Source organism: Nycticebus coucang, chromosome 15 (assembly GCF_027406575.1).
Source record: "Nycticebus coucang isolate mNycCou1 chromosome 15, mNycCou1.pri, whole genome shotgun sequence".
Classification (NCBI taxonomy): domain Eukaryota; kingdom Metazoa; phylum Chordata; class Mammalia; order Primates; family Lorisidae; genus Nycticebus; species Nycticebus coucang.
Window position 1 is genome coordinate 77,162,241 of NC_069794.1, and position 23,805 is coordinate 77,186,045.

The window sequence follows — 23,805 nt, forward strand, 5'->3', positions numbered from 1 at the left end:
CTCAATAAATGTTAATGGCTTGAATTCCCCACTGAAGAGACATAGATTGGTTGACTGGATTAAAAAACACAAGCCATCCATTTGCTGTCTGCAAGAAACACACCTGGCTTCAAAAGACAAATTAAAGCTCCGAGTCAAGGGTTGGAAGATAATTTTTCAGGCAAATGGAATTCAGAAGAAAAGAGGAGTTGCAATCTTATTTTCAGATACATGTGGATTTAAAGGAACTAAAGTCAAAAAAGACAAAGATGGTCACTTTATATTGGTCAAGGGAAAAATACAACAAGAAGACATTTCAATTCTAAATATCTATGCACCCAATTTAAATGCTCCCAGATTCTTGAAACAGACCTTACTCAGTCTGAGCAATATGATATCTGATAATACCATCATAACAGGGGACCTTAACACTCCTCTTACAGAGCTGGACAGATCCTCTAAACAGAAATTAAACAAGGATATAAGAGACTTAAATGAGACCCTAGAACAACTGTGCTTGATAGACGCATATAGAACACTCCATCCCAAAGATAAGGAATATACATTCTTCTCATCACCCCATGGAACATTCTCCAAAATTGATCATATCCTGGGACACAAAACAATTATCAACAGAATCAAAAGAATTGAAATTTTACCTTGTATCTTCTCAGACCATAAGGCACTAAAGGTGGAACTCAACTCTAACAAAAATGCTCGACTCCACCCAAAGGCATGGAAACTAAACAATCTTCTGTTGAATAACAGATGGGTGAAGGAAGAAATAAAACAGGAAATCATTAACTTCCTTGAGCATAACAACAATGAAGACACAAACTACCAAAACCTGTGGGATACTGCAAAAGCAGTTTTGAGAGGAAAATTCATCGCTTTAGATGCCTACATTCGAAAAACAGAAAGCGAGCACATCAACAATCTCACAAGAGATCTTATGGAATTGGAAAAAGAAGAACAATCTAAGCCTAAACTCAGTAGAAGAAAAGAAATATCCAAAATCAAATCAGAGATCAATGAAATTAAAAACAAAAGAATCATTCAGAAAATTAATGAAACAAGGAGTTGGTTTTTTGAAAAAATAAATAAAATAGATAAACCATTGGCCAGACTACCGAGGAATAGAAAAGTAAAATCTCTAGTAACCTCAATCAGAAATGATAAAGGGGAAATAACAACTGATCCCACAGAGATACAAGAGATCATCTCTGAATACTACCAGAAACTCTATGCCCAGAAATTTGACAATGTGAAAGAAATGGATCAATATTTGGAATCACACCCTCTCCCTAGACTCAGCCAGGAAGAAATAGAGCTCCTGAACAGACCAATTTCAAGCACTGAGATCAAAGAAACAATAAAAAGCTTCCAACCAAAAAATGCCCTGGTCCACATGGCTTCACTCCAGAATTCTGTCAAACCTTCAAGGAAGAGCTTATTCCTGTACTGCAGAAATTATTCCAAAAAATTGAGGAAGAAGGAATCTTCCCCAACACATACTATGAAGCACACATCACCCTGATACCAAAACCAGGAAAAGACCCAAACAAAAAGGAGAATTTCAGACCAATCTCACTCATGAACATAGACGCGAAAATTCTCAACAAAATCCTAGCCAATAGATTACAGCTTATCATCAAAAAAGTCATTCATCATGACCAAGTAGGCTTCATCCCAGGGATGCAAGGCTGCTTTAACATACGCAAGTCTATGAACGCTATCCACCATATTAACAGAGGCAAAAATAAAGATCACATGATCCTCTCAATAGATGCAGAAAAAGCATTTGATAAAATCCAGCATCCTTTTCTAATTAGAACACTGAAGAGTATAGGCATAAGTGGCACATTTCTAAAACTGATTGAAGCTATCTATGACAAACCCACAGCCAATATTTTACTGAATGGAGTAAAACTGAAAGCTTTTCCTCTTAGAACTGGAACCAGACAAGGTTGTCCTCTGTCACCTTTACTATTCAACATAGTGCTGGAAGTTCTAGCCAATACAATTAGGCAAGACAAGGAAATCAAGGGAATCCAAATGGGAGCAGAGGAGGTCAAACTCTCCCTCTTTACTGACGACATGATCTTATACTTAGAGAACCCCAAAGACTCAACCACAAGACTCCTAGAAGTCATCAAAATATACAGTAATGTTTCAGGATATAAAATCAATGTCCACAAGTCAGTAGCCTTTGTGTACACCAATAACAGTCAAGATGAGAAGCTAATTAAGGACACAACTCCCTTCACCATAGTCTCAAAGAAAATGAAATACCTAGGAATATACCTAACGAAGGAGGTGAAGGACCTCTATAAAGAAAACTATGAACTCCTCAGAAAGGAAATAGCAGAGGATATTAACAAATGGAAGAACATACCATGCTCATGGATGGGAAGAATCAACATTGTTAAAATGTCTATACTTCCCAAAGCAATCTACCTATTCAATGCCATTCCTATCAAAATACCAACATCATACTTTCAAGAATTGGAAAAAATGATTCTGCGTTTTGTATGGAACCGGAAAAAACCCCGTATAGCTAAGGCAGTTCTCTGTAACAAAAATAAAACTGGTGGCATCAGCATACCAGATTTTAGTCTGTACTACAAAGCCATAGTGCTCAAGACAGCATGGTACTGGCACAACAACAGAGACATAGACACTTGGAATCGAATTGAAAACCAAGAAATGAAACTAACATTTTACAACCACCTAATCTTTGATAAACCAAACAAGAACATACCTTGGGGGAAAGACTCCCTATTCAATAAATGGTGTTGGGAGAACTGGATGTCTACATGTAAAAGACTGAAACTGGACCCACACCTTTCCCCACTCACAAAAATTGATTCAAGATGGATAAAGGACTTAAATTTAAGGCACGAAACAATAAAAATCCTCCAAGAAAGCATAGGCAAAACACTGGAAGATATTGGCCTGGGGGAAGACTTCATGAAGAGGACTGCCATGGCAATTGCAACAACAAAAATAAACAAATGGGACTTCATTAAACTGAAAAGCTTCTGTACAGCTAAGGAGACAATAACCAAAGCAAAGAGACAACCCACACAATGGGAAAGGATATTTGCATATTTTCAATCAGACAAAAGCTTGATAACCAGGATCTATAGAGAACTCAAATTAATCCACATGAAAAAAGCCAACAATCCCTTATATCAATGGGCAAGAGACATGAATAGAACTTTCTCTAAAGACTACAGATGAATGGCTAACAAACACATGAAAAAATGTTCATCATCTCTATATATTAGAGAAATGCAAATCAAAACAACCCTGAGGTATCATCTAACCCCAGTGGGAATGGCCCACATCACAAAATCTCAAAACTGCAGATGCTGGCGTGGATGTGGAGAGAAGGGAACACTTTTACACTGCTGGTGGGACTGCAAACTAGTACAGCCTTTCTGGAAGGAAGTATGGAGAATCCTCAAAGCACTCAAGCTAGACCTCCCATTCGATCCTGCAATCCCATTACTGGGCATCTACCCAGAAGGAAAGAAATCCTTTTATCATAAGGACACTTGTAGTAGACTGTTTATTGCAGCTCAATTTACAATCGCCAAAATGTGGAAACAGCCTAAATGCCCACCAACCCAGGAATGGATTAACAAGCTGTGGTATATATATACCATGGAATTCTATTCAGCCATTAAAAAAAGTGGAGACTTTACATCCTTCATATTAACCTGGATGGACGTGGAAGACATTATTCTTAGTAAAGCATCACAAGAATGGAGAAGCATGAATCCTATGTACTCAATTTTGATATGAGGACAATTAATGACAATTATGGTTATGGGGGGGGACAGAAAGAGGGAAGAAGGGAGGTGGGTGGGACCTTGGTGTGTGTCACACTTTATGGGGGCAAGACATGATTGCAAGAGGGACTTTACCTAACAATTGCAATCAGTGTAACCTGGCTTATTGTACCCTCAATGAATCCCCAACAATAAAAAAAAAAAAAAAAGAATGTAATGCCATTGGGAAGCCTTAGGCACAATATGAGATACCTGTTTTTTACTGTGAATGAGATAAAATTCTAAATTTAAAGACCAGTGTGATTTGTTGAATTATCTTGAGGAATAAAAGGAAAGTATAGTACCTGAGGTTTTTTTTATCCTTAAAGCATGCAAAATGAGAGCTAAATTTGTTTCCAAAAAAGTTGTATTTAGTGGTAAACAAGTGATAGATAGTTCATGTAGCAATAACAATTCTGTATTATCTGGGATATTTTAAAATTCTACAACTTTGGGTCAATTTCCGATTTGTATGAATATCTCTAATATATTTATAAGATTCTAACAGCCTTGGTCTGTGTTGTTTGATTTTCATACTCATTTGCACAAAATCTTGAATGTTGACAGGAATAAGCACTGGTGAGGATGTGTGAGGGCTGCTTCATCAGCTCCCTGACAGATGGCTTTTCTTCATACATTCTCTTATATAGGCAAACATGCTGAAGACATATTTGGTGAGTTGTTTAATGAGGCTAACAACTTCTACATCAGAGCAAATTCCCTTCAAGACAGAATTGATCGCCTTGCTGTCAAAGTTACCCAGCTGGATTCAACGGTGGAAGAGGGTAGGTAATTGCATGAAAGCAATGAGCTAGAAGTGATGTTGACAAGATGGTAGTATTTAATTGCAGTGTAATTACTGCTTCTTCCTTGGGGTAGTCTGCTGATATTTCATCTTGTCTATTCCTAGAAGAATAGTGAGAGGGAAAACCAACAACTTTGGGTTAATTAGTGATAAAAAGATTCATATCTGCTTCATACTCTATACTCTTAAATTACAAGTATAGTATTTAAAGACTTCTTCAAATGCATTCAGTATTAAAAGTCTTAGTTTAAGTTACTGGTAGTTATTTCAAAAGTATTTTCTTAACTAAAAATCAAAGAATCACTTCAAAGATATATTCCCCCCTTCCCCTGCCAAAAAAAGATATATTCTAACCAAAAGGGAAGATAATATACACACATTGTGTCATAGACCAAAAGCTTCGACCTGATATTCATTTGAGTTGATGCCTGTAAAAACATCGCAGACATTCTGCTATTTAAAATTTTTATTAACCTTCTGAGAAATAACATTTAATGAAGGCCTTTAAGTTTCAGGTTTTCAAATAATGTTAATATTGACAAGCATTGTGTAGTTAACTGATGAGATCCCATAAAATTGTGTCAGTTTCAATAAAATTAAAACTGTTAGCAATTTCTTTAAAAAAATTTACTTTTAGTTTCTTGAATGAAAGACTGAGAGATTAGGCTGGAAAAATACACTAAAAAAGTATGAGATATACCAATTCATATTTACTTGGATAAAAATTCAGGTTGAAGATTAAATAGAATGATTTTGAAGTATTTCTTCTTTTTTCCATTGTCTATAAGATTTGGCATGATCTGTTTTTTAAAATTATCTTTTATTTTTATTTATAAATATTAGTTGTCTATTCTTTGATACTTTGGGAAAAAAATAAGAAGAAGTTAATTGATGACTCCATACAGAACCTCAGAGTCAAAGCATTTCTATAATAGACATACTTTTATTTGGCAATGTGAATGTTACTTTCTTTGCATTACTATTATTATTATTGCTTAATACTTCATTGCAGCAATCATCTGATTTCTTTTCTGAATGTCTGTGTCTTCGTTAGTTCTTTGCAAGGTTTTTGTTTCTGGTCCCTATCTTAAACATTGTTATTGTTGTTAAATTTTGAGCCTTTTTAATTTTGTGAAGACAAAAAGTGGAAGCCTAACGAACACAAGTATATGTGAAAAGAAAAAAGAAAAAAATACTCAGGTTAAGATTGGTTTTTACTATTTAAAAATAATGGTAATTACAGTTTCTCTCACTGCTTTAAAAAAAATCTCGACATCTGGCTTGGTGCCAGTAGCTCAGCGGCTAGCGCGCCAACCACATACACCAGAGCTGGTGGGTTCGAATCCAGCCTGGTCCTGCCAAACAACAATGACAACTATAACGAAAAAATAGCTGGGCATTGTGGCAGGCACCTGTAGTCCCAGCTACTTGGGAGGCTGAGGCAAGAGAATTGCTTAAGCCCAAGAGTTTGAGGTTGCTGTGAGCTGTGACACTATGGCATTCCATACAGGGTGACAGCTTGAAACTCTTGTCTCAAAAAAAAAAAAATTTCAACATCTGATTTTTGCGGTACATCTGTGTAATAGTAGTGGCAACAAATCAAACATTCATTCATTCATCTGATCTATCGCCAGGGTGAGAATGCTGTGGCATCAGCTCAGCTCTCAACAACCTTAAACTCCTATGTTCTAGTGATCGTCCTGAGTAACTGGGCCTACAGGTGCCCACCACAACACCCAGATAATTTTTTCTATTTTTAGTGGTGATCAGGCTGATCTTAAACTCCTGAGCCTCCCAGAGTACTAGGATTACAGGTGTGAGCCACCATGCTCTGGCCTGCTTTTATTTTTCTTATTAAATTAGTTACTTGTAGAATTTATACCTCATTGTTTTAAAAAGATATGTTTGCCTATGTTCAGATCTATTTCACAGATCAGAATTAAATTAGTGAATTACAAATCAAATGTAGAACATTGAAATTTTAATATTTATTGTGAACATTCTTACTGATTTTCAATCAGCAGGAAGCTAAAAGACATACTCTTTTAAATTATATTTTCAAAATTTGTATTTTATTAAAAAAAAAATTTAAATAACTACCTGGTCCTTTCAAATAAAGAATTCTTAACATTTTAAACATTTACTTTCAAATTAGTATCACAAGTGATTTTTAATATTTTTTCATCTTGCTCTAACTTTTTGTTAGCTCTTGCAACTGGAACGCTTGTGATAAATCTTACCCTGGAAAAGGTTAATCTGTAGATTAAATTTTATGAGATTTGTCCATACATGTCATATCTTTAAAATCCCTTTCTGATGAGAGTTTTGCCACATTTCCTTGATGTGGCTGTTAGAGTAGAAAAACACTTGCCTACGAGTTAAGAAATCTGCCTTGTATCTTTGCCTTGCCATTGTTTTGCAGAGAGATCTTGGGAACTTAACCTGCCTGAATGGCAGCTGCAGTGGCTGAGTAGGTGGGTTAACAGTATCAGTTTGCCCACCTCAAAAGTTTATATTAAAGTCAGATGAATTAATAAACGAAATGTAAAGTGCTGTACAAACACAACAAAGAACTATGCCCAACCGTGATTACTGACTCCTTACTATTATTTTGTACCATAGATCAAGCTACTTAATTTTTAGGACTGGTGTGTTGAAAAGCTTTGCCATTTTTTCCTTAATATTAGTTTCAGAAACTTAACATGTTATTTATACTTGGATAATTTTTGCAGAAGTATTTCCCACATGTATTATATTTAAACTACTACTAACTGGTATTTTCCTTATGGTACTCAGATACATATTTACATGCCCTTTATACATATAACTGTGTTCTTGTGTGGTTTCTGATAAGTGCTATTTAAATAAAGAATGATGTTCTAATACCAGGTTCAATGAAATAATTAGATTGTTATAAAAGAAAAAAGGCCACACTTGGTGTGTATCACACTTTATGGGGGCAAGACATGATTGCAAGAGGGACTTTACCTAACAATTGCAATCAGTGTAACCTGGCTTATTGTACCCTCAATGAATCCCCAACAGTAAAAAAAAAAAAAAAAAAAGTAAGGAAAAAAAGAAAAAAAGCCACAATTTGACCTCCTTTCAGAAATAACTTATTTATTTAAGTTAAGAGGGAGGGAATGCACATGCTATTTAAGCATGGTTTTTCAATGAAAACATCCATTGTTTGGTTATTCTGGGAGGTGTTTATGATTGTGAGTTAAATGGTACTTATTTCTTAAACAGTTAAGTTTTTTTCTGTATAACTCAACTGGAGGACTTTTCTCTAAATAGTGTCACTACAGGATATCAACATGAAAAAAGCTTTCAAAAGTTCCACAGTCCAAGACCAGCAGGTGGTTTCAAAGAACAGCATTCCTAATCCTGTTGCTGACATTTACAACCAGAGTGATAAACCACCACCTCTGAACATCCTGACACCATATAGGTATGGCTCCCTTTTCAGTACAGGTTAGGAGAGAGGTGGGCAGAGCTGGGAAGGTGCTGGTGCATTGTGTGGGAACATTCTTGATGGCTCATCTGGGTTCAAGTTAAGAACTTTTTCAAACTTGGAAGATAATAATTGCATTATTATACATAATGAAATTAGCCACTGATACAGATTTTTTAAGATTTTAATATTTCAAAATGTAGGTGCATTTACCAAGAAAAGTGTGAGCTTTAATTTTAGCTTTTAGATGTAGCTATCTTAACGAGAAATGAGTATATTATATAATAGTATTACGTGTGGTCATGTTGTTATTCCTCACAAAGTCAATTTTAAAGGAACTACATAATTCATTTATAATGCTGCAAAATGCCTGTCTCAGCATTTCAGCTCTGCAGAGACATTTGTTATTCAATTCAAAAAAATGTATTCTGCAGTGTTGGGGGTTGTTTAAGGATGAAAATATAGTCAGCAAATTAATCTTATGTTACTGTAAAATGGTGGGACACGTTATTAGGACTAAACTTCCAAGAATAAGAATGGAAAATAAATAGTGCAAAAAACTTAATATGAAGAGACTACCTAAAAATGCTTTTGAAAAACATCCTTCCTGCCTCCCCACATCAGTGTTTTCTCCTCATGTCCGCTGTCACCTCCTGTCCTGTCTCTCTTTCTTATACTCTGCCTTGTCATTCTTTGTGGTGCATCCTGTCCCTCTCCCCATCTCTGTGTCCTGTTGAGCTCATCCTTCAGCCTCTGACAGCACAAGCTGTAGTGGCCTGTGGTCCTCACTGCCGCAGGGACAGCTCTACCAGCGATGCTGCCCACTTAATGATCCTGCCCTCAGGGACAGTGCCCAGACTTTTTGTTGGTCTGAATTCCTGTACTTTCTGAGGGTCCACAAAGAAATGTTTGGAGCTACCCTGTCATATATCTCTGCTAGTAAAGAATTCTTCAAACCGGGAGGCGCCTGTGGCTCAAGGAGTAGGGCACCGGTTCAAACCCAGCCCTGGCCAAAAAAAAAAAAGAATTCTTCAAACCATCTCCCCTTTTTCTGAATGGACAGGGAGATTATCTTTAAATAATGTAAGAGACTACATGGAAAATGCAATGGGAGAGGAGTGAGATGCCATACATTTTTTTGTGCAACAAGTATTTTTTTCTGGAGGCTATTAAACTTTTCCTACCTGGCATTACTTAAGAAACTTCATTAAAAATTCTGTTCTAAAGGGAAAAACCCCAGAAAACCAATGAACTACTTACATTTGATTAGTCAGGATCATGATTAAGTATTTGGTTGTGTTGATTTAAAATTTTTTGATTTCATTAAAAAGATGATTTGATTTTCATATCCATGTATTATGAAGTGTGTATGTTCGGTCTTATGGAAAATAAAGCATGTTTTTGACTTTTTAATTGTATGTTTAAGAATATCAATGTTAGCTCTGCATTTTGTTAATATAACAATATTTGGGTTACATAAAACATGTATGCTTTTGCATCTGAACATAAATAAGATACTGCCACAACGCTTTCTTATTATAGGAAGTACAACTCATTATAGAAGTTCTAACTCTATTTTTAAAAAAAGGAATGTACATTTTATACATATTAAATTTTATAGCTTTTTTATACCTTTGCCTACATTCAAGGCCTTACTATCTTAGGGAAACATTCTCTTTTACAATATTATTAATAAAATCTCTATCATGCAAGTTGCTTATTAATTAGAAAGTTTGTAAATAATTAAAAGTTAAAGTTTAGAGTTACACTGGCTTGTTAGTGATTATCGGACTCAGTGACTAGAATAATCCTGTAGAATCCTGGGCCTTAGTCTTAAATGTGAGAAGCTTACTAGGAGATGGCATTTCAGGTGCTTTGAGGACAGGCCTTTTTTTGTTTTTCTCCTGAGTAATTTAGTTAGCTTTCTCTTGACTGTTTGGGCATAAACTCTTTCCTGTACTCCTTCAACTTGTTTTGTTTCTCTTAAGTGCCTTAAATTGTTGAAATACTAAATTGAAATATAAATTTCTACTTTGTCTTGAGAGAAGTCTACAGGCCAAATACTATTTAAAAATGTTAATAGAGTTTTACTTTGCATCATGATTACTTTGAATATTACTGTTGATGCGTAGAACAACTTTGGATCCTTATTTGTGGCTTTATTGGTCTTATGATAAGCGAGTATTTTATAAAGATTTGAAATATTCTTTGACCACTGTAACTGCAGCAGTTCTCTAAATGAAGTGCCTAGAGGTGAAGGAAACTCTTTGTAGGTTACTTCCACTTTGAAAACACGTAGTTCATCACCGTTTTTCCTAGTCACATTTATACCCCATGAACATTTAACCTCTTTCCTTATTAGATTTTCGGTATTAGGCAAATCTTATTGAGAAAAAGAGAGTATTTATTAATTTTTATCTTGAAGCTGCAGAGTAGAAATGAATATCTGTGTACTAAGGATCCATCCATCACTGTGTGTCGCATACCCCATTGAAATAAATATAACGTTTTCTGAAATAATTGAAGTTATTAAAAATTGCTCTTTATGAGTCATTTTGTGATGGGGGAACCATTTTCCATACTTAATTCTAAATATGCAAGAGTACTTTTAACCTAATTATTCTAGAATAGCTTACCATTATTGTGCATTTTCCTACTTTATTCATAAGAAAGTTTAGAGACTTAATAATGTATAAGACAATTAAGATGTCCCATGTAGATCTTCTGTGATCCCATGTTAAAATTAACCCACACATAAAAAGTATCTAACAATCTTTTTTTATTTTCCCTTCCTGTTAATACATTGATTAATAGAGATGATAAGAAGGACGGGCTAAAGTTCTATACTGATCCTTCCTATTTCTTTGACCTCTGGAAAGAAAAAATGCTACAGGACACTGAAGACAAGAGGAAAGAGAAAAGGCGTCAGAAGGTAAGTAATTTCAGGACGGGAAATGTAATATCAATTTCTTAATGGATTCGTGCTTAGAAATAAATCAATAAATTATTTAAATGGGCAAGATGTTGGCTTTAGTGCTGAAGTGTTTTTGGAGGTTGCATTTTTCACAATGAAGATCATGACAGTTCAATCTCAGACAGTAATACTATTTTCAGTAAATACCATCTGATTTGTTCTCTACTTGTTTTGCTTTAACAAAGTGGTGGCTAAAATTTCAGTTTTTTTCATAACCAAGTTTTATAACTTTTCTCCTCCTGGTCTCTGATTTTCATAAGGCAGTGAACATTCGTATCAGACATGATGGTGTGCTTTCTGTCTTTTTGATGTAGTTAAGTCTTTGAGATGTTCTTTGCATTGAGAAGCATGTGTGATCCGCATGTGCAGGGAATAGTATTTACTGACAGTGAACCTCCCTTTTGGAGGGTGTAGTGGTAGGCAAGAACATTATAAGTTTGGAAGTTGAAGAACATCTGGGTTAGCAGCAGTCTTGGAAGGAAAGCCCACTCAGGTTTTGAAAATTGTTCCTTTTGGGGCCCAGAAATTAGATCTAAGTCACTAAGAAGAATAATTCTTTAAGAGCAAATATTAGCTAGTATTTTTATATGTCAGCTGTGTTTTAAAATGAGCATCTAGTTTACATAACAAGTATTAGAATCTTTAGTAGTTAGAAGAAATGCTTAGCCACTTTTCAAGTTGATGGCCTTAAGGTTTTGAGGCATTTAGGTGTATTGCCCAGTAGGAGTGACAATTTGAGATGGAATAGAATTTGAAATTTGAAATAGGTTTTAAGGAAAGGAAACATGAAAACAGACTGTGTAAGTGTAAGAAATTACCACCACTGCATCTGGGAAGGGATTCCAGGAACTTGGTTGTTTACACTCTGTTTTTGTGCTCATGGCTTAGGAGATTTAATTGGGAAATCTTGGAAAAATTGTGGAGTTTTACAAAGTATTTAAGTGGAGAAGGAAAGATACTGATCTTTTGAACAGAAAGGAAAGTTTCCTTTCTGTATTTAAGCCATGTTTGTTCTAATGTGCACGCTTTTTATAGGAAAGGACAAAACACCAGGTTTTTAAAGAATACCTTCCTAACTTGCCTGTCTTTTTAAAAGGCCTTCTTAGAGATACGTTTGGCAAAAATACTTCATTTTTTTCTATTCTTCTTGAAGGGGAAACAGCTTTATCCACAACTATTGTGTCTTTAAAACCATTTGTCATTTCCTTGGCTATTTTATCTCATTCCACATTCCTCATTTCTCAAACACATGAAATTCTGATAGTAATTTCTCATTCATTCATTTATATAATGATTCTTTGTTAAATGTCTTCTAAGTGCTTAATAGACAGTGGTGGGGGAAAAAAAATCAAGATTAGTGTCCTCATGGAGATTACAGTAGTAGGGGGAGACACTAAATAATCACACAGCCCTAGCTGGACATTGTGGTGGGCACCTGTAGTCCCAGCTACTTGGGAGGCTGAGGCAAGAGAATCGCTTAAGCCCAAGAGTTTGAGATTACTGTGAGCTGTGACACCCTGGCACTCTACTGAGGGCGACATAGTGAAACTCTGTCTAAAAAAAATGAAAGAAAAAAAATCAGCCCTCTGAAATGCAGAGAGAGGGAAAGAAGTTTCAAAATGTTAACTAAAGTCTGCTTCATATAGGAATAACGGATGAGGTAAGATATTCTCCATTTCCCAGGATTTTATAAATTAAGTCATACTCAGTTTTCAGTTGACAAATCTGAGGGAAAAATAACTTTAGAAAATTTGGAGATAAAAATATCTATTGTGTTTGAACTTCATTGTCTTTAGTGTGATACTTTAAAAACATTGAAAAATACTGACACAAATAAGTATTAAGTTTAAGTGTGTCATGGCACTGGTGATAAATGTTGCAAAGGAATAGTACAGGACTTTGTAAGTGAGCTAATCTGGCAGGGTGACAGTGTACATGTAGTGGAGTGTCATGGAAGAACCTCTGAGGAGGTGCCCTACAAGCTGAGATCCAAAGGATACATGATGGAAATTAAATAGAGCGAGGGTGTAGGAAGGCAGGGTGGCTGGGGTTGGGGGAAGATGAGGCAGGTGGGTGTGCTTCCAAGTCAAGGAGCCAGTTTGGCCCATTCTAGGGATTTTAATGTAGGCCATTGTAGCTGGTGTATAGATTCATCGCTGTTAATATTTTGTCATGGTTGGCTCAAGCGTGCACGTGTGTGTGTGTGTCTGTGTGTCTTGTATACATGTTGATTGATAGATTTGGAGGCTAAACCATTGTAAAGAAAATTATAGATATCATAACAATCCCTAAATATGTCAGCATGTATCTTTTACAAAGTAAAGGTAATAGTCATTAATTATTTTAATAGAGTGGTTCTTAATCAGGATGCATATTGGAATCACCATAAAATCTTCCTTTCGTCCTTCATTTTTTTTGGTTTTTAAAAATACACAAACAATGTATGCTAGTTGTAAAATGCTCAGCTAGCACTGAAGGAAATAAAGAGACTCCCCTCCCTAAGAGTAACTAACCACCCTTAACAATTTGGTATGTATCTTTTTAGACCTTGTAAGCATTCATAATTATATGCATACAAATTTTACAAAGTACTTTTTTATATACATGGACTACACAAGACTTATATGCATACATGCTGACTTTATTAATGCATTTCATTCTTTTGAATATTTGTGCCCTATTCCAAAGCATAAATGCTTCATAAATTACTTACTTGTTACTGATGCTGTTATAATACTTCAGTGGTTGTCTCCCTGTTTATATATATTTCTTCATTTCTGTGTCTTTTGTGAATTTCACATTTACATCCTTTGCTGATTCATTATCAAAGCCTTCACGATCTTGCCTCTCAAGTACCTCTGAAAACAGTCCTGTTTCCCATCCTCACTATATCCTGAGCCACCTGCTGTCTTCCCACTAGACCACCACAGTAACTTTCTCGCTGGTGTCCCTATCTTACCCTTTTCACTCTATTTTCTGCAACATAGAGCCCGGCCTTCGAGATCTTGCCTACCTTTTGGATCTTGGGCCATTCACCTCCATTAATGTTTACCTTCTTCCCTTTCTCCTAATGCAGTGCTGTCCCTTTTCCTTAGGACTCTTGCACAGTCTGCCCTCACCTGTGGCATGCATCTGATCCATGCTCCTCTGCAGAATTAGTGTTACTCATGCTTTGTCTCTTGAGTCATTCCAGAACACCTGACTTACAGACTAGACAGCATTTTACATATATTCATGTATGTTTAAATATATAAATGTATATATACATGTATGTTTAAATATATAAATGTATTTAAATATACAGATACAAAATATTTATATAACAATATGTAAGTATTTTATTTTATTTTTTTATTTTTTTTTTTTATTTTTTTATTTTTTTATTTTTTTTTATTTTATTTTTTTTATTGTTGGGGATTCATTGAGGGTACAATAAGCCAGTTACACTGATTGCAATTGTTAGGTAAAGTCCCTCTTGCAATCATGTCTTGCCCCCATAAAGTGTGACACACACTAAGGCCCCACCCCACTCCCTCCCTCTCTCTTTCTGCTTCCCCCCCCATAACCTTAATTGTCATTAATTGTCCTCATATCAAGATTGAGTACATAGGATTCATGCTTCTCCATTCTTGTGATGCTTTACTAAGAATAATGTCTTCCACTTCCATCCAGGTTAATACAAAGGATGTAAAGTCTCCATTTTTTTTAATGGCTGAATAGTATTCCATGGTATACATATACCACAGCTTGTTAATCCATTCCTGGGTTGGTGGGCATTTAGGCTGTTTCCACATTTTGGCGATTGTAAATTGAGCTGCAATAAACAGTCTAGTACAAGTGTCCTTATGATAAAAGGATTTTTTTCCTTCTGGGTAGATGCCCAGTAATGGGATTGCAGGATCAAATGGGAGGTCTAGGTTGAGTGCTTTGAGGTTTCTCCATACTTCCTTCCAGAAAGGTTGTACTAGTTTGCAGTCCCACCAGCAGTGTAAAAGTGTTCCCTTCTCTCCACATCCACGCCAGCATCTGCAGTTTTGAGATTTTGTGATGTGGGCCATTCTCTCTGGGGTTAGATGATATCTCAGGGATGTTTTGATTTGCATTTCTCTAATATATAGAGATGATGAACATTTTTTCATGTGTTTGTTAGCCATTCGTCTGTCGTCTTTAGAGAAAGTTCTATTCATGTCTCTTGCCCATTGATATAAGGGATTGTTGGCTTTTTTCATGTGGATTAATTTGAGTTCTCTATAGATCCTGGTTATCAAGCTTTTGTCTGATTGAAAATATGCAAATATCCTTTCCCATTGTGTGGGTTGTCTCTTTGCTTTGGTTATCGTCACCTTAGCTGTACAGAAGCTTTTCAGTTTAATGAAGTCCCATTTGTTTATTTTTGTTGTTGTTGCAATTGCCATGGCAGTCTTCTTCATGAAGTCTTCCCCCAGGCCAATATCTTCCAGTGTTTTTCCTATGCTTTCTTTGAGGATTTTTATTGTTTCGTGCCTTAAATTTAAGTCCTTTATCCATCTTGAATCAATTTTTGTGAGTGGGGAAAGGTGTGGGTCCAGTTTCAGTCTTTTACACGCAGACATCCAATTCTCCCAACACCATTTATTGAATAGGGAGTCTTTCCCCCAAGGTAAGTTCTTGTTTGGTTTATCGAAGATTAGGTGGTTGTAAGATGTTAGTTTCATTTCTTGGTGTTCAATTCGATTCCAAGTGTCTATGTCTCTGTTTTTGTGCCAGTACCATGCTGTCTTGAGCACTATGGCTTTGTAGTACAGACTAAAATCTGGTATGCTGATGCCCCCAGCTTTATTTTTGTTACTAAGAACTCCCTTAGCTATACGGGGTTTTTTCCGGTTCCATACAAAACGCAGAATCATTTTTTCCAAATCTTGAAAGTACGATGTAGGTACTTTGATAGGAATGGCATTGAATAGGTAGATTGCTTTGGGAAGTATAGACATTTTAACAATGTTGATTCTTCCCATCCATGAGCATGGTATGTTCTTCCATTTGTTAATATCCTCTGCTATTTCCTTTCTGAGGAGTTCATAGTTTTCTTTATAGAGGTCCTTCACCTCCTTCGTTAGGTATATTCCTAGGTATTTCATTTTCTTTGAAACTATGGTGAAGGGAGTTGTGTCCTTAATTAGCTTCTCCTCTTGACTGTTATTGGTGTATACAAAGGCTACTGACTTGTGGACATTGATTTTATATCCTGAAACATTACTGTATTTTTTGATGACTTCTAGGAGTCTTGTGGTTGAGTCTTTGGGGTTCTCTAAGTATAAGATCATGTCGTCAGCAAAGAGGGAGAGTTTGACCTCCTCTGCTCCCATTTGGATTCCCTTTATTTCCTTGTCTTGCGTAATTGTATTGGCTAGAACTTCCAGCACTATGTTGAATAGTAAAGGTGACAGAGGACAACCTTGTCTGGTTCCAGTTCTAAGAGGAAAAGCTTTCAGTTTTACTCCATTCAGTAAAATATTGGCTGTGGGTTTGTCATAGATAGCTTCAATCAGTTTTAGAAATGTGCCACCTATGCCTATACTCTTCAGTGTTCTAATTAGAAAAGGATGCTGGATTTTATCAAATGCTTTTTCTGCATCTATTGAGATGATCATGTGATCTTTATTTTTGCGTCTGTTAATATGGTGGATAACGTTTATGGACTTGCGTATGTTGAACCATCCTTGCATCCCTGGGATGAAGCCTGCTTGATCATGATGAATGACTTTTTTGATGATAAGCTGTAATCTATTGGCTAGGATTTTGTTGAGAATATGTAAGTATTTTAAAATAGATAATAAAATGTGTAACTATATTTCAAAATTTAAATACATAATATTTTACCACATTTTATAATTGTACATTTATGTCCTCTTATAGTCTTCCCTACTGGACTACAAGCTCCAGGAGGGCAGAAACATGTCTGTTTTTGTTTGTTTGTCATGTGTGTGTCATCAGTGCCTGACACAGTGCCTGAGACATAACTAAGGTTGTAGCTTGGCTGTGGCTTTGATCATTTAGCCAGCACTTACTGTGTGTTCTGTGTAAAACAGCGTGTTGAGGTAGAAGAAGATTAAGAAGGATGTTTGGGAAATAAAGGCATATAGTTCTCATCCTTAAAGATTATAAAATCTTATCAGGGAAGCAGGAAAAATGTATAGACAAACATAAAAATAACTGTGCTCACCCTTAAAGAAGTACCTATGTGGGACCTCAGTATGGACTGAGTTGCGTTTTTGCTGGCAAAGTAGGGCTGGAACAAGAATGGCTCTTTGGGCAGGTAAGTTTTTAATTTAATTTTCTTTTGTCTTAAGCTAGTAGCAGGATTAGCTTAAATATTCTGTAATATTCAGAAATTAGGAATAGACTATTTTAAATTATTTTCTTTGAAAGATAATTGCATGTTAACGAGTCAGTCAAAATTGTGTGGTGGTGGGAAATGATTTCTCTGTGTGGCGTTACAAGGTATCCCACCCATATGATACAGATATAGAAGAAAGTGAGAGTTTTTTACCCAAAATAATGGTAAGCAACCTTTGTAGTTCTAGTGCAGTTACTTTTTATTTAGTTAGAGAGCTAAGTATCAGTTATTTTTGTTGAGTCTGTTGAGTAAGAGAACTATACTGCTTTAGAATATTCTTAACATTGGGGTAATAGAAATGCAGATGTCTCTTGTCTTGGCTTGGGTCCTGTTCATTATAACTGCATTTAACCTGCCCTTTTCCTTTCCTTTCTGTCTTGGCATGCTTTCTTTCTTTTCCGGGACATCAGGAGCAAAAGCGTATAGATGGCACCACCCGTGAGGTGAAAAAGGTTAGAAAAGCCAGAAACAGGCGCCAGGAGTGGAATATGATGGCATATGACAAAGAGCTTAGACCCGACAACAGGTTGTCTCAGAGTGTGTACCACGGAGCGTCTTCCGAGGGATCCCTGTCCCCAGACACTAGGTGTGTGTGTGTGTGTGTGTCATAGCCCCTCAGACCTGATGCTTTGGGCCACTGGGTCCTTTCTGATTTTACTATGATTTGAAATGCAACAGCAGGTTTGGGGTTTATGTGGCCCACAATATGTTTTAAGACTTCTCCTTAAAAATTATCTCTATTTTGATTTTGAAATACTTCAGGGCAATATTATTTTACATTTGGTTCCCTTTTTTTTTTTTTTAATCTCTGTGACTTAAATGTTCAGTTAATCTAGATATAGTTGTCTTAACACTGATTTTGAATTTGGGGTAACTGCCAATGACTTAAATTTTTGTTTTAGTAATCATTTAATCTTTTCTCTTTTTCTGTAGTTTGAGATGTTGAATTTCTTTTGCCAAAAATGATTGGTAGGTGGTAACTAATGTGATTCAGGAATACCTTCATTGTTTCCTTTGATGACCTCTTGAAAAAGCGATGAATAAAACAGAGATTTGTTTTTTCCGTCAGATAACTTAACATATTCTAATTTCAGGAGAAGAACTCTGTCAGAGTTTACTTGAAAAATTTGTTAGCAATTAAGTAAAAATATTTCTTACAGGTGTGAGTTAATATGGTCACTAGGTCACAGTTGTCACAGAAGAGATTCATTGAATGATAGAAATGGACTAATCAGTGTTAACTTTTGTTCATTTCCTGCTTTTGCTTTTGTAAAGTAGTCTTCCATTGCCTAAACTCTCAAAGTCTTCCATCAGCATTTAAAAATTTGAATAGAGAAGTCTTACGTGTGTGATTCAAGATTATTTCCCAAACAGCAACAGCCTAGACCTTGGGTTATATCTGTGTCCTTTGCTTTTTCTCTTTACCTTTGTACCTTCAGTAACTAGTGCAAACTGTAACGTGTAGAGGGTGCTCAGTGAGTGGTTGCTGAGTGAAAGATGCATTTGGTGTTTCTAGTATCTTAAGTGTTACTACCTGGAGGATTTGGAAGTCATTAGTAGGACGGGAGGCAAGTTCTGAATAATTTTTCAGTACAAGTGAAATACTAGAAAATTATTGAAGTTTTACTTTCAGTTCTAGCCTTACGTTTGAATTTTAACATGGTTTTATTTCTGTAGAAAGTAAGAATGATGATACAGTTCTCATAGATTTTGGGGTGAAGAGAAATACATGAAATAAATATCTCCTATGATGTCAGTTTGTCTTTTTGTTTTTTCCAAATAATTTAGTTGTAATTGTTTATTCTTGTAAAATATATACTTTGTTTTTATCTCATATATACTGCTTTTTAATAGATGCAGTTGGAAAAATAATGGATTTTTTTATTCCTTAGCTAAATGATTACTATCCACTCTAGCATTCTGAGATTAGAATGTTCCTTATTGGGGATAAAATTAATAGTCATTCAGATTATCTAGTATTCTGCCTTTGTATTTATGTTGCTTAGATGTATCATCTCTGTTTCTCTTATTTTTCAAAAAGCAAATAGAATTGTAAGCTGGATTTCTTCAGAATTTCCTTTGTGTCATGCTGTGTGTCATAATGTATGCAAATCATAGCCTCTCACTGTTTGCATACATTATTCACTAACAGATCATAGCCCATCACTGTGCTTAGATTATATCCTTTAATTTCACAATTTTTATGTTTTATTTTACTAAAGTGTGTCACTTCTTTAAAATTATAAAATAAGACATGCTTTTTATGTCTGGAAATTATAGAAAAAAATTCAAGTTAAATATTTATTGTCCATAATTCTTCAGAGGAACCATTGTATATGTTGCAATTTCTCTTTAGTCTTCTGTCCATGTGTTTTATCTTTTAAAAAATTGGAACCATGCTATGTTTTCTTTCTTAGGACTTTTTAAAATTGTATCTTATGTTTTAAGTATTATTTAAAAACATGCTTTTTAATGGCTGTATCTCCCAGTCTGAGTGTATTCAAGACATAGAGGGGAGGGAAATGTAATATCAGGTCTCATGGCGTGCATATAAGCCATTCACATAAGTGACATCCTTTAATCTAGCCCACATAATGTAATCTTAAATGTTTACTCTCTCTCTTTCTAGATCGTTAAGAATGGCTTGTTCCTAAGTGTGAATTTAAGATGAGAACTGGTGAAGTGCCTGCCTCTGTGTAACCAGCTCTGTCACTATTCCGCAGGGGCATCACACTCCCACACCCTTGTTACTCTCTTTTATCCTTGCAGCTCTCCAGCACTGCTGGCCTGTGTATGCCCAAACGGTGGGAGGGTCCAGGGACTTTCCCTCTGAGTCTCCACTGCATACTTATTTCTTCTAGTTGTAGTGTCACCTGCAGCCCTCCTGAGCCTCTTTCTGTGACAGGTGGTCACTGATCATCATGAAGCTTCAGGACCCCCACTCACCTCTGACCTGTGCTCACCCCTGTGGCTGTCTCTGCCTGCCCCCAGCAGGGGTCTGCATTTCCTTCTGCTCCCTCTGCCTGCGGGCATCCCCTTTTCCATGGTCCTTTCCTCTTGGACTGACCAGACCTCCCTCCTCTGTCCTTGTGCCTCCTCCCCTTATTAGAGTCCTACCCTTTAGACATCAGCTGCTGTAATCGTGACCTCAGGCGTGCATTTCCTCTCCACTCTGATCCTACATGGCTAGCCCCTTTCCTTGGGTTTCCCCCACTCGCCGGCCCAAGCTGTCCCAACCTCCTTAACAAGGTTAGCAACCCAAGTTACGCCACGGCATGTCTAGTTCTTTGCTACCAACATGAGGAGCACCCTGTATCTTACCAGATGACTTTGTTTCCTTTAGAAAGCTTTGCACACAGTCAGTGACACATAGTCACATTGAGTCAGGCACACATTGTCAATGAGTTTTTAGGTGTTACATTTTTAAAATATACTAAATCAAAATACAGGTCAGATTCTTCCCCCTGAAAAACATTCTAAACTCATTTGCTAGTAGTTTGCATAGTTCGGAAGGCATAATCACATGCACAACATAATCTAGAATTCACACTGCAATTTGGGAAGGAAAAATTAGTTATTAGTTATTATTATACCACAGTTAGGGAAAAGGGGGACAATGAATCTCTTCTCATTTAGAAAGCGTTTCTGTGCCACACAGTGCTCCAGTTAAGCTACTGTCTGAAGCCCCAGAGAGAGAGAAATGCAGTTTGCATCTCCCCTGCTCCTTCCACATCCCCACTGTGTGTTTGCATATTTCCTTCAGAGAGAGAAACACAAGCTGAACCCTAACAGAAACCAGCAAGTAAATGTGAGAAAAGTCAGGACGAGAAAAGAAGAGTGGGAGAGAAGGAAAATGGGCATTGAGTTTATGAGTGATGCAAAGAACCTGGAGCAGGCAGGGAGCACGAAAGAGGACAGACAGCCCAGAGGGTTTGTCATTTTGCTTTCTTCCGGCTTCCCAGCCTCAGCTGCCCCCCTGCTTCAGCTGTCATGAGAGGATGTGAGCCCCTACTGACACTGTGTTCTGTAACCCAGGCCAGGGGCGAGTGACTGTTACTAATGCCCCTGCCACTGCGTGGCTGCCACACTCACGGTCCTGGCTCTGCTCCTGAGGGCACAGCTGGAATCCCAGCAGCTTTCTGAACTCTGCTGCACTAATACCAGATTCCCATTTCTTTCAGAGTTTCACACTCAACTGTGTGTGCAAGAAAAAGTATGGAAAGAAGCACACTGTGTTGCTTCCTTCTCGTTTGGTAGAATACATTTTTCTGTTTAGGAAAAATATGATTGACTGTATTGCATTCTCATGTTCTTTTTCTGTCCTTACTGTTAATATTTATCCATTTCACCTGCCATTCTGTATTTTTCTAATTATATGCTGTCAGTTTCATTGCCACTGAAATCCTCTGTCTTAGATGCTGTTTCTAAATTAAATGGAATTTTTCTTGTAGCCTCTCTCAGAAAAGTATGCTGAAATACTGTGAAATGAGGCTCTGCTGTTTCCTGCTTGCCAATCTGTCTGACTTATTCACTTCAAAGCTGTGAATCTGAATCCATGTAACACTGGGGCTTGCTACTAAAATAGTAATTATGTTGTTACTCAGAAGCTCTCATGGGGCTAGCGCTAGTTGAAAGTAAAGGAAATAAATGTCTGATATCTGTGCATTGGCAATGTTATTATTCAAATACATTTTTGTGTCTGTTAGAGGAAAATTTTTGACTTAAATTTCTCCCACCCCTTTTTCGGGAATGTCAGGTCCCATGCATCGGATGTCACGGATTACTCTTATCCAGCTACTCCCAACCATTCTCTGCACCCCCAGCCAGCAACCCCTTCATACGCAGCTGGTGACGCGCCACATGGGCCTGCAAACCAGGCACCCGAGCATGAGTACCGGCCGCCCTCAGCCTCAGCCAGGCACATGGCCCTAAACAGACCTCAGCAGCCGCCGCCCCCACCTCCGCCCCAGGCCCCAGAGGGGTCCCAGGCCTCTGCACCAATGGCTCCAGCAGACTATGGGTAAATGGGTATTCCTTGTACTCTAGGCTCTTGCACTTGGATCTTGCTACATGTGGTAGAAGAATTTTTAGCTTTGCTACTGTAGAGACCAGAATATAATAAATGACTGGACACAGATACTAGTACTTCTGCCAGACTTGTGTTAAAAAAATAGGTACAGTGCCTTGCCACTCCCCCATTTTTATCATACTGAACACAGACATGCACAGTCTTTACACGCAGACTTCTGTGTGTTTGAGTGGCGCTGTAAGCCAAGGGCATTGGTGAAGGATGAACTTTGTGAACCTGTCCCACACCCTCACGAATCTCCACCCATCCTGGGTGGATCACAGACAATTCTGACCACAGCTGAGAAAACCATGTAAGACAGCTTGTGGGTCCTAACTCTTGGCCATATACTTTCCTTTCTTGACCTCTTAGCACACATATCATTTTGCCTCTGGTCTGTCAGGTAGAATTAAGATACTTCCTAACATCAACGCAGGCAGCTACTTGTATTCTGATAGGCAGGTTTGGGCTCTTTGTGGCATAACCCTGATCTTTAGAGGGTTTGTCCATGTAGAGTGGGTGCCTGGAGAGTTGAGTATGCACCTGGGTTAACATATATGTTCTTCCACCCAGAGTGATCAGTGTCTCTGACCCCTTTCTGAATGCATGTCCCTCAGCTGTCGGTTGTCTCCCTGAGCACACTGGCCTGAAGGTTTCTCAGCTGCAGGTTCTAAGTCAGTCTTCCCAGAGTGTGTTTTGAGGCTTTGTCAGGCAAAGAATGCAGTTGCTTTGGAAATTTGGTTTGGAAAGTGGTCCAGTTGGTTCGGAAAACCTTTACCTAAATCAGCGGTTCTCAACCTGTGGGTCGCGACCCCTTGGTAACAATGAAAATACATCCTGCATATCAGATATTTACATTACGATTCATAACAGTAGCAAAATTACAGTTATGAAGTAGCAATGAAAATAATTTTATGGTTGGGGGTCATGAGGAACTGTATTGAAGGGTCGAGATACCATACAAGGAAGGTTGAGAACCACTGGCCTAAATAGAAGTCAGCAGATTTCTCAGCTGTGTGACTTTTCAAGGCTTTTGATACTCTGCTGGGCACTGTGGATGTGGGGAGCTGGCGTGAGGGGTGGGCTAAAGGCAGAATTTTCCCATAGACAAGTTTGTGGGCCACTCTTTGAGGCACCCCATATAAAGGATGCAGTGTTGGTGCTATTCTGACCCCCGGGGTAATTACCCTATTCTAGTTTCCTATAGAAATTTAATTCACTTTTGGAGTAGTCCTCCTTTTGGTATATTTCCGTAGAAGATTTTGAATTCCCTCATAACAAATAATGTAGAACTCTGAAAATAAATGGCCCAG

At 37.2% G+C, this 23,805-nt stretch overlaps 1 protein-coding gene across 6 annotated transcripts in view; it reads left to right on the forward strand.

Annotated features, from left to right (window-relative positions):
• The window catches only part of WASF3 (WASP family member 3), a 191,382-nt gene that overhangs the window by 161,790 nt on the left and 5,787 nt on the right, over positions 1-23,805 (forward strand). For 5 of the 6 annotated variants that reach the window (XM_053563757.1, XM_053563756.1, XM_053563754.1 and 2 more), the window contains 5 exons: positions 4,466-4,600; positions 7,918-8,071; positions 10,889-11,006; positions 17,835-18,010; positions 22,181-22,444. In XM_053563757.1, coding sequence (XP_053419732.1) covers positions 4,466-4,600; positions 7,918-8,071; positions 10,889-11,006; positions 17,835-18,010; positions 22,181-22,444 — 847 coding nt within the window. Of the gene's footprint in view, positions 1-4,465; positions 4,601-7,917; positions 8,072-10,888; positions 11,007-17,834; positions 18,011-21,187; positions 21,355-22,180; positions 22,445-23,805 lie in introns of all 6 variants that reach the window. The other variant, XM_053563760.1, reaches the window with a different exon arrangement.